Source organism: Fistularia commersonii, chromosome 11, assembly GCF_037954325.1.
Source record: "Fistularia commersonii isolate RoL2024-O1a breed Wild chromosome 11, RoL_Fcom_v1.0, whole genome shotgun sequence".
Classification (NCBI taxonomy): Eukaryota; Metazoa; Chordata; class Actinopteri; order Syngnathiformes; family Fistulariidae; genus Fistularia; species Fistularia commersonii.
The window spans coordinates 19265679-19277335 of NC_141294.1; the positions used below are offsets into that span (position 1 = coordinate 19265679).

General features: G+C 51.9%; 1 protein-coding gene across 3 annotated transcripts; it reads right to left on the bottom strand.

Moving 5' to 3' along the window:
- Positions 1-299: 299 nt before the first annotated feature.
- adar (adenosine deaminase RNA specific) lies at positions 300-11657 on the bottom strand. Of its 3 annotated transcripts, none has more exons than XM_086155740.1 (16): positions 11558-11657; positions 7211-8680; positions 6820-7133; positions 6220-6406; positions 5120-5316; positions 4816-4951; positions 4449-4714; positions 4169-4325; positions 3921-4089; positions 3745-3838; positions 3548-3664; positions 3344-3471; positions 3078-3260; positions 2848-2960; positions 2319-2446; positions 300-2224 (listed from the first exon to the last, which is right to left on the bottom strand). In XM_086155740.1, exons 2-16 carry the CDS (start codon positions 8552-8554, stop codon positions 1918-1920), a joined length of 3840 nt encoding a protein of 1279 aa, XP_086011866.1. In that variant the 5' UTR covers positions 8555-8680; positions 11558-11657; the 3' UTR covers positions 300-1917. The 3 variants fall into 3 exon arrangements, with proteins under 3 accessions (XP_086011866.1, XP_086011867.1, XP_086011865.1); XM_086155741.1 differs by having other exon boundaries at positions 4449-4681; positions 6214-6406; XM_086155739.1 differs by having other exon boundaries at positions 6214-6406.

Here is an 11657-nt window from a genome sequence, read left to right on the forward strand (position 1 = left end):
ACGAATCACTATGAACACATCACTCCAAAAAGATCTCTGCACCCCCAAAAAAATCACTGCCAACCCAGCATATCATACTGCTTCCCAATTATCACTCACCACACATAACCCCGACACACCGCTCCACTCCTAGCACATCACTCCCAAAAAATCGTCCCAACCCTGACCCAAATCACCCTGCTCCGAATGTATCACCTTTCCCACCGCATCACTATCCTCCCAACATTTCTCATTCCCTTTTCTTCCACCACTATACTTTCTCCAAGCTCTATGCACAAAACCAACAAAAATAACATCAATTCTTCTACTAGATTTTATTTTAAATGTTGGAAAAAAAAACAAAAAAAGAAACAACAACATTGTAGATGATGTACAAATACGCAGAGCCAGTGTATGCATGTACACAAACACACAAGCACGCACATACAGACATACAATAGATACAGTCAAAGCATCTAATTGCATAGAGGAGTCCGGATACCTGAGTCCAATTTGTTAAGAAACTTTTATTTTTTTGTGATAAAATATTTACAACAATAAATCCCCACATTTAAAAAAACAAAGAACTACTCAGGATATTTTCTGTTTTTTTAATGTTTTGTGAAGTTACCGCCTCAAGTTACCAGGACAGTCACTGTGGTTCGTTCCGCTGGGGGACAGAATGATGTATGACAGCTTAATTGGGAAGGGCAAATCGGACCCCAAAATAAAAAAAAGGAGAAAAATTACTAAAAAATAATGACAATGCAAAATATCAGATCTCGTGTTTCAGCTTGTTATGGGATTCATTTTGAAAAACTGTTGTCAATGCCATCCTGTGCAGCTGGCTTTTCAAACAAAAAACAAAACAGTTGCTTTTTCTTTCATAGTCAGCTAAATCATTAATTAAAAATTTATTTTATATACATATACATATATATATATATATACACACACATATATATACATATATATATACACACACACATAAACGTATATATATGTGTGTACATATATATATATACACACATAAACATATATATACACGTATATATATGTGTATAGATATATATGTATATATATATATATATATATATATATATATACACACACATATACATGTATGTATGTATATATATACATATATGTATGTGTATATATATATATATATGTATATATATATATATATATATATGAATATATAAATTTGTAGAACATTCAGAGAGGACTAATAGTGTAATATACTTCTGCTGTTTGGCTCTGGGACCGGACTCTGGATGCTGGACCCCAGCTGCAGGTCCTGGCCACACACCTCACCTGACAAATGAAAAAAGTGCGTGCATGTGCGCGTGCACATACACACAAACAAAAAAAAAAAACGTGACGGTTAGATGGGAGACAGGAAGGCTGAACACCCCCTTTTTGGGGGGTTAAGGGCTCTAAAAAATTTAACAGTGTGGGAGTTGGAACGTTTCAACGTAGGGGGGCACCAGGGGGCAAAGCTCAGAAATGCCCACTGTGCCACACACACAGGGAGTCGCAGAAGCAGCTGCTGGCACAAAAGACAAGATGGATAAAAGAGGCGGTTTTCTTACCCCAGAGCCAAGTCTTATAAAGTCAGGGGAGAACGTTGATTACAAACTGTCTACGGTGTGTGTGTGTGTGTGTGTGACAACAGGGAAGATGAAACATGGAGCTTTTTTTGCAGGTCAAGAACTGCTGAATCGGTGCGAGTTGTCCCGGTGGAGGGGATTGTTGGGAGAGAACAGCTGACAAATGCAGCTTCTTGGAACGTTTAGTTTTTCCCATGTTGCCCCGCCACCACATGGCGCCGCTGTTGCATTGATTGTCTTCCGTCATCTGCCAATTTTCTGCAACCATTGCATTGTCCGTTGCCCCCCCCCTAACAAATTAAAGCTCAAGCCGGCGCTCGCTGCCCTACACCCCCTCCTGCTTGAATTCGGCGACGGTGGCACCATTCCTTCCGGTGCCGCACCACCTCGCCATCCCCTCCCCCGACTCAAAACTCTTCTCCTCCAGCGGCTTGCTAATCCAGGCACCATAGCCATGCACGCCGAGCGCATGGAAGAAGTGGCGCTTCGCCAGCTGGAAGGCAGCAGCGGACGACTTGGCCTGGGCGTAGGAGGGCAGGGCGAGCAGATCGTCGCGGCTGCTCTGCTGGCAGAGTGTGCGGAATTGACCGAACAGGTTGGACTTTGAGACGCGGGACACACCAAGCTTGTTCCTGCAGAGGGGTGAGGGGGGACAGGAACCATCAATGCGGACGTAACCAAGGGCGACGGCATGGGGAGGAAAATAAGTCCTGAGGTCTTGCTCACCCGTCGTGTTTGCCCTTGGTCCCATCCAGGACCTCCACGCTGTGTTGGTCCGGGAAGCTCCAGTTGACACTGGACTCCTTGGTCTTGCCAGTGTGGCGGGTGGAGTCGTACACGCTCACGCGGCCCACCTGTGGACGGCGGCAAGGCGAGGACAGGGATGGAGACAGCCGACATTAATTGGCTCCTCTCATTTAGCCTTCTCAACATTTTCAAATGATTTTAAAAATGATTTTTATAACTGAGGAATATCTGTCTGTAAGTACTAGGCTACTTTCAAATTTCCTGATCAATTTAAATTAAAAAAAAAAAAAAAAAAGCAAAAACGTTTCATGAATTTTAAATGAATTTTTATTAATTTTACTTCATCAATTTCAATCAAAAAAAAACAAAAAAACGTTTAATGGATTATAAATGAATTTTTATTCATTTTACTTCGGCCTTCATTCCCTTTAAGAGCCTGCCTTCTGTGGATTTCCCCTGAAATTATTGTGTGATTGACGGTTTAACCCTTTGCCATCCTTGATCCTACCTCGGGGTGGTTGAGCAGGAAGGGCGCCGGGAGGCTCTTGGCGAAGGCGTCGCCGTCTCTGGCCAGCCGACAACAGACGGCCCGGGTCAGGTGGCCGTGGCTGTACAGGTACCCTGGCACCGCCATGGGACAAGCACACACAGCAACAGACTGCAGTTATTAAATGCTTCTACAATGTCATTACGATGCATTTGAGGCACTAGGACGTTCTAGGAAACGGCGGCGCTCACCCAGCGTGATGGACTTCAGATAAATGGGCTGCAGGAAGTGTGTGAGCAGCGCCCCCTGCAGGCCCAACACGTTCCAGCGCAGAATCTTGTCGCTGCAGCTCATGGTACGCAGCCGCTCGCCGTGCTGGATGCCGTCCCACGTGGGAACGATGGCGCTGGACTCAACTGGGATGGTGCCCTCGCCTGGTGTGGGAGTCAAATGGGGGCGGAGTCAAACACCGGGAACCAATCGGAGTTGAGGAAGGAGCTGGTGGGGGCGATCTCACCGTTCTCCACTTTGGTTCGGAGCTTTCCCTGCTTGGCGTTCTCAAAGAGCGGCTGGTGTCCGTCCACGTCCTCCGCCGTCTCGCTGCAAGACTTGTCGAAAAGGGCCCCGTCCCCGCAGGGCGCCGTGCTGGGGGGGAGGGGCAAGGGCGTGAGTGATGCGTGAGTAACGCACACGCACAGACAGGCGAACGGCATGGACTAACCTGATGTAGAGGTGGAAGGTGATGTCGTCTTTGACCCGCAACCGGTTCTCCTCGCCCGGTTCAAATATGCTAGCATCTGTGCCGGCGTAGTGCTTCTGCAGCTCGCTGTAGAGGAACCTGAGGGCAGGCGGGCGGGCGTGAGGGGAGTGAGGGAGGAAGAGGAGGAAAGATGGGTAGAGAGGAATCAGAACGCCTACCGGACGAAGCCCCTCCTAGAGATGATCTCGGCGTGGCAGTCGTTGACTGTCTCCCCTTTGAGGCTCAGCTCCTCCCCTTTGACGCAGCGATTCCCTGACGGGTCAAAAGAAAAAAAAAAATGATTTATTTTAGTGGCGACTTAACTGGCCTGACAGGGGGGACGGGGGGGGCGTACCTGTGCCCAGGCTGACGACGGTCCCCAGGCCCTCGCCCCGCCTCATGACGATGGTGGCGAGGATCTTGCGGCCCAGGAGGCTGTGCTGGATGCGCGTGGTCAGAGCGTTGAAGCGCTGGTGGCTCAGCATGGCGATCTGGTCGTGCAGCGTGCTGCCGCTGACCGGGAGCTAAAGAGAGGGGCGTTTTGTATTTTACATTTTTAAATCAGCTGTCGTTGTCGTCTTCCCCGCCCCCTGGGCAACGTACCTCAGCCGGAATGAGCTCCCCTGTCCGCGCCGCTCGCTCAGCCTCGCCGATAAGGACTCGCAGGGCGGCATCGGCTGCCTCCTGCTTCCCCTGCTTCTTGTTGGACGCGCAGACCGGAGGGAACCAGCGTCCGCCCAGCTTGGCCTGGTAGGTGAACCTGAGCGTGCAACGGGTGTTATTAGCTAACTACCATGCTATTACACTGATACTAAAATGTCATAATGACGCCCGTGCGGCGTTTGCAACACTGTCTAGTTTCAGATGCTTCCCGTGCGCTCACTTGGGCTCGTGAGGCGGGCCCGACTGGCCCACCAGGCGGATCTCAGCGGCGAAGCCCCGCGCACGAGCATACTCCAGCAGGCCCGATACAGCGTTGTTGTTCAGATGGTTGATGAGATCCCCGACGCCGGCCTCGTGCGCCGCCCTCAGCTCGTCGGCCGTCAGGGGCGGCAGCGACGGGCACGTGGTACCGGAGCCGTCACTGTCGCTGGACGAGCCCAGTGGCAACTGGGGCTGCAGGAGGGCGAAGAGGGGCGGAGATGTGAGCTTGAGGACGAAGGAGAGGACACGGTAGCTAGTCTCGGGCTCAGTGTGGTGATTGTGTTCCCTCGCGAGCGGGACCCCCCCCCTCCCCTCCCCCTCCACACCTTGTTGAGCTGCAGCCTGCCGTCAGCCATCAATTCCTTGACAGCCTCCTCCGCCGCCAGCTGGCGAGCGGCTTTCTTGCTCGGTGCCGAGGCCTCGGGGAACAGACTCTCCCCCACCTTCACCCTGTACATGAACCTGGGGAAGCAGAGACATAGTAAAGTGAAGAAAATAAAAAAAAGGAAGTCTCTGGATCACATGTTTCCGGCGTGACGGGGTTTCCCCTGGGGGACAGAGTGTAGGCAACACTGCTCGCTTTTGTGATTCGTCAGCTGACTTGCGTCAGCAGACACGGCGCAATGATACCTTGGGTCGTGCGGCGGGCCCGCCTGGCCTGTGACAACAAACTCGATGGGGTTCCCGCTGCGCTGGCTGTACTCCATCAGCACCGACACCGGGTTCTTCCCGCCCGGCAGTGAGCGCGACAGCGGCTGCGGGTGGCCGTCGCCTATCCCCTCCAGGCTCCCTGTGGTGGAGATCCCGCCTGCGGCCTCCACCGCCTCCTGGACAGAATGGGAAAACAACAGTTATTCTCGCCTCTGCCATCAGAAAACCCTCTCCGTTTACAGTTTACATCTGTTTATAAACCTGTGTCACTCACCTGCGCTGACGCTTGGGGTGGCATGCACCCGTTTCGGATTGGATGCAACAAAGTCACAAAATCGATTTTTTCAATACAAAATGAAATAAATTGGATGGTTTCCCATTTCTGCCTGGACAATAAAGTTTTCAAGTTCAAGCTGCATGACGGGTGACACGTGCAAGCGCAATAAAAAAAAAAAGTTGAAAAAAATACTTAATATGAAGAAACATATTAGCCGGTGGCATCCTAACCTAAAGCTAGCCTCAGGTAACAATGGATAAAAAAAAATAAAAAGATCATTTAGGCCATAAAAACCACTGTACTGTAAAAATAAGCAATGCATTTAAAAGACTTATACTTGGAAGTCATAATGAAGGACAAAAGTCCCCTCAACCAAAAAACAAAAATTAAAAAAGGCGAAGGTGGCACAATCCAACATGGTGTACAACCAGCAAATCTAAACAAGCCATGTGACAACGTATTCATCCGCTTTTCTCGCAAACCAGTTTCTGTGCAAAACTGGTTAGGTCACAAACGATAACTTTTTGAAAAATGGAATGAGACATTCTCAAAAAATATTTTTGGGAGATTGCGAATATCAATGAAACGCCATAGGTCAAGGATGTCCCAAACTGAGGACTGGCTGTAGGTGGAATTTTTTTTTAAGGTGTAGAAAGTGGGTCATGGGGTGTCATTTGAGCAAGCGGGGGTCATTAAAATGAACAAAACAGAATAACCCCGAGGAGTTCAATTCCACGGTACGGCTTGAGCTCTGCTTTTTTTTCGAAGAAGCTTCCAAAACACGACAGAGACTTACACTGACCTCCGGCAGCACGTCCATTGGTTGGTCGGCGCCGGCGTTCCCTTCGCTGCCGTCACTCACACTGCCATGCATTTCCCCGACCAGGATCTGCAGGGTAGCGGCGGCTGCATCCTTCTTGGCGACCTTCTTGCTGGAGGCCTCAGCAACAGGGAACAGCCGCCCGTTGAGCATCACCTGCATCCGGAACCTATTGGGGCAGAGGGTACGGGTAAACACACGCCGCCACCGCGACAAAGGTCACGACCAGAGAAAAAACCCTGCGGGTGTGAAGCTGCAACTTGTCATATGCAAATACTGGACTCCACCGGAGGAGGTTGCCGTGGTTACAGGGAAAAAAAAATGGCTAAAAGGTCAGCATTCCGATCGAGTGAAATGCATTTTGGGATGGAAATTTTTCCCAGGGTCCTTAACTGTTTCCTAACAGAATGTACCGTCTGGTTGGTGAGAGGGGCGGTTCCCTGAAATGTTTCCGACAACCGTGTTTAAGACACACACGCTCACACTGCAGGATGTGTTTTACCTAAAATGGGGGGAGGGCAAAAAGAGGACTTGCGGATTGGGTGCCATCGTGACAAGACATGTGCCCGCCACCCCACTGACCTCGGGTCGTGGGATGGTCCAGACTGGTCCAGCAGGAGGAACTCGCAGTTGTGGCCCAGATACTGGGCGTACTCCATCAGCCCGCTCACAGGGTTCTTCAGCCGCACCTCCTGGAGCTTGGCCCACAAGTTCTGCGGCGGGGGTGCAGCCAGCGACACAGCCACCAGCCCGACGCCGCTGTCGGGCGGCCGCGCCACCAGCCGCTCCGCGTCCGTTTCCCGGCGGATGGCATTCAGGAACTCAGGGATCTCATCGGTGGCCCACTGGCCCTCGCTGGGCCCCTCCGTTTTCTTTTTCGGGGTGAAGAACGGCGGCTGCAGAGAAAAGGTTATTTCATTCTTTATTCACCTTTGGGGCCTAAAACACACACACAGACACTCAGAACACATACCTCCCTCCTGTGGCTTTCCAGCGGCAGCCATCCATCCTCGAACGGCACCAGCTCTGTGGCCCGCGGCTCTCGTGCAAAGCTGGCCCCACAATGGCTCCCCGCCGCTGCACGCAGGCTCCGCTCCATGCGCTCCCGGCGGCGGGCAGAGAGCTCCCACGTGGGCGGGTTGGTATCGGCATTCTTGACCACCTCGCCCTGCTTCTCCAGCGCGTACAGTGTGGGGTTGACCTGCTTCGAACCCTTCAGGCCAAGGTTCTTGGCGATAACCAGGGCGGTCACCTCACCACAGTCCAGGAGGTAGCGCAGGACCAGCTCCTTCTGGTCCGCCATTGCGGGCAGCTTGGCGTCCGGGTCGGGGGAGAGGCGGGTGGAGTCCGCCTCAGACGGTGGCGACTCAGAGGAGGAGGAGGAGGAAAACAAGTGAGAAGATGATGAGGAGCAGCTGGACTCCGCGTCGGAGTTGTCGTCTCGCGGGAGCTCTCCGACCTTTTCTTCCCGTGGCCCGGCCTCAGGTTCTGCAGTAGGATCGGGCTGTGCACTGCTGCAGTGGTGAGGCTCCTCCCCTTCGACGGGCTGTCTGTAGAGCGTCCACTCAGGGGGGGAGAGCCCGTGCTTGGAGGCCTCCTGCGAGCGCTCCAGGGAGTAGAGAGCCTTGTTGATGAATCGCTTGGGCAGGCGCAGCTTCTTGGCCAAGGCCTTGGCGGGGATGCTCTCGTTGGGGCCCAGAGCACAGAGGGCCCGGCGGACCTGGTCCTGAACGCCGCGATCGAAGACCCCTTCCCCACAGAACCTCGTGCTGGGCTGCTTGTCGAAGTGCTCAGCCCGGTACCGGGAGAGCAGTAAGCCCTGAAAGTCGTCAATCAGTGAGTCAGATGATGCGGCCCATTTCCGGTCTGGGCCGGGGTGTCGGGGGCCCAGGGGCCTCGCGGCACAGAAGTCTTGGCTGTAGTGGCCCCTGCCCCGGCGGCTGCTGCTGCCGCTGGGATTTGGCAATCGGTAGTAGCCCAGTGGGGGCTGGCGTGAGGCGCTGGAGGACCTGCTGGGTGCTGGGCCGCCTCTCCAGGGGCCGCCTCTGTAACTCGGGCCCTCGGACCTAAGGCCCTGGAGGAACTGCACCTGGTGGTAGCGAAAGGAGTCCGTTGCGGGCTGGTGACCCGGACTCTGGGCGTGGCCGGACGCAGGCCCGCCGGGGCCGTGGTAGTAGCCTGGAAGCGGATGTCGTGGGCCGGGCTGGGGGAAGAAGGGGGCCGGGCCGGGCCGGCAGCGGCTCTCTTCGGTGTGGAAGCGGGGTGCCGGGTGGCGGCGGTAGTGTTCTGTGTAGGGCCCTCCCCTGCCTCTGCTCATAGCGCAGGGCCCCGGGCGTGAGGCGGGGGGGTTGCGCTGGCGGGTGCGTGCCGGTGGGTTTTCTCTGGCTCCACCTGCAGACCCGGCCGGGGGTCGGGGCGTGGGTCAGTCCCACGCTAACGGCACCTGTAATGGGGAAGGGGAAGTCAGCAGGCACATGGAGAGAAAACAAACAATGACGGCTCTGAAGGCGCCGCCTTTCTGGCCAAGAACACCTTCGGGGGCTGTTAGGAGCCCCCACCCACTCCAGCACCCATGCCCTTTGATAGCGTGGGGCATCAATAATAAATGCCCAGAAGGTCTGTGTGACCTACACGTGGGATTGGACTGCAAAGGGGACTTCAAAATAAATAAAAGTACACGTCTTGTCAAATGCTCTGCATTCGCGTTGGCGCCAGAGGCAGATCGATTGTGTAATCAATACAGTGGCACCTCGAAGTCCAGCTGACAACCGCAGCCCAACGTCGGAGGGCGTTCTAAGAGACAGAAGGCCGTTTGGGCCGGTCGTCGCTTTCATTCGGGACAACGTTACAAATATTATTATTAATATTAAATATTAATATTAAGCTATTATTTACATTCTATAAGGGTTTCACGGATGAGCGAATTTCAAAGGTGGCGTATTAAAACTTTAGTCGGGCTTCGGCTTAGTGCCGCCAAGGATGTGGAAGGGTGACATGTCCGTTCCTCGCCGTCACGAAGAAACTTAATCGACAGCTAAATAGACCCGCTGATCAATAATTCAGCTGTTCCTCCCTTGGCTTGATGGCTTTATTTTTGGCCTTTGAAATAAATAACTAAATATATAAATAAATTACCGGACGATAGGGTTCCAAAGCGGGGACGGAGAAGGAAGGCAGACAGACAGCTGACGGTCACGGGGAAGGGGTTACAGTTTATAACCTGATGGTTCTAAGGGTAAGCCATATACATTTGCTCATCATTTATGCTGCTTATCCTGCCGTCAGGAGGAAGGGGAAGATAGATATTCAGGTTCTGGAAATTAGGGTCAATAAAAAGTTTCCCTATATGATCCTTTACCAGGACCAAACTGGAAGAGGAGATTGCGAGCCGCTCTGCCGTCAGACATCGATCAGGGCGTCAGGTGTCGTGTCTGACAACGACGGTAGGCAAAACAACGAGGGGGGGAGTGGGTGAAGACAGGCAATCCTGAGTCAGACGTCGCATCTTTCGACTGGGTCAGCAGCACTGCCGCCACGTGACGACTGAGCCGGCCCGTCACAGTAACAGGGGCTGACAGCCAGTGGGCCGTGTAGTCCAGACGCAGCGGAGGGCGGCCGACTCATCTTGACCCCAATGCGAGACAAAACAGCAACTACTGAGTTGTTTTTTTTTCCTCCCCCTTTTTGTAGCGTCCCTCCGGTCCTCATCAGGGCCGCGGCCTTCGCTGCCCTCCACCTGGAAGGCAATGAATCACCTCTCCCACGGCTCGCGTTCTCCTCTCACACAATTGCAGCGGCGGCACACAATTTGCAACATTCTCGCAAGGGTGACTTCATATGTGCATTTAAAACCAAAACACAGACACACATTCATACACACATTAAGTCAGTTACCATTTATCTACGGTTTGGCATTGTTTGTCTCACCCACTGAAGACAAGGTTTCCTGGAGGGGCGATGGACATTTCCTTTTTTTTTGAAGTTGCTACTCCTGCAGCTTCCTGTTGGTCGGATGACTTAAGTGAAGGCAGCAGGAAGATCGTGTGGGGGGGGGGGGTCGCATTGTATTTAAAAAAAATAAAATAAAAATGAAGATACTTTAATAAATGAGAAAGTTACGACTCTCCGACTATTTTTTTAAAAAAGATTGAAGTGGTCAAACCAGATTTATCTTTCCGAATGCCTCCACGACCAGCGACGTGACAGGAACGCTACTGTGGGCCTAATAAATACGCATCTGAGACGGTGAGAGGGAAAGGGAGACTTATGGAGAGGAAGGGAAAATGAATGAAGGAGGGGACACATGTACGGTTTCGATTTCCCTTCATCCTTAAGTTTCGCTTGTGGGTCACGTGACCGAACACAGTCCGGAATCGGAGGACAATCATGGTTGTTATTTTTATTATAAATACATTAACGAATAAAAATGATTATTCTCGACTCTGAATTAGATACCCTAATAGCCAATCGATGGTTTTATTAGTGTGTGACTTTCTTAAAAGTCAAAAACCAAAAGGGTGGGGGGGCGCCTTTTGACGCGCTGTTTCACGGGACACTGAGGAAAGGGTAACGGTGGAGACGGATTTGACATGAGGACACAGCTCATTTAATACGTAACATGTCTAATAAACCGTATACTTGCTATACATCTTAAGTGTTTTGTCAGGATTAAATTAGTTTGTGGGTGCAGAAACAGCGAGTGTATATTGAGGGGCTGTTATGTCATTGCGGAAGAAGGATGTGTGTGTCATTTTATTTGACATACAGCACCTAGCAAAGAAACTGGCGCCGCGTTAAATAGTCGAAAGTTTATTTTGAACAATATACGGCTTGGGACCCTCAAAACAAGTGTCTGTTCAGCGAACAGGCCAACCTGTCGATGTCAACAAAGGGGTGTGGGAAGAAAGGTGATTCAACCGGAAGTGCCCTAGACTTTCAATGAAAGTGTGGGGTAGAGCGCTCCGGGGGAAGGGTGGGGGGTCAAGCATAATGTCGCACGTAAAACAGCGACACGATACCCTAAAACTCCGTCGCGAGTCCCGAACCAAGTGGAGTCAACTCTCCCATGTCGTGAAAACGACCACACGATCGCGTGCGTAACAAACACGTGCACCAACACCCTCTCTTTCCTACTCGAACGAGCTAACGTTAGCTAACCTGTTAGCGTACATCGCACCGCCACTGCACCATTCACCCCCCCCCCCGCTCTCGTCCTGCAAGCCGCCGAATTATTAAATATTCGCATATGAAAACACGGAGAAGGGAACCGGAATGCCGGAGGAAGACTATTCAAGACAATTTTATGTTTTTTTTCACTTACGTTTTATCGCGGTGATCAGTGTGCGCAGGCTCCCGTTGTTCTGAAAAGAGTATTTTTTGATTGCGGCGATGGAAACAACAATCAAAAAGCCCAAGCAGGA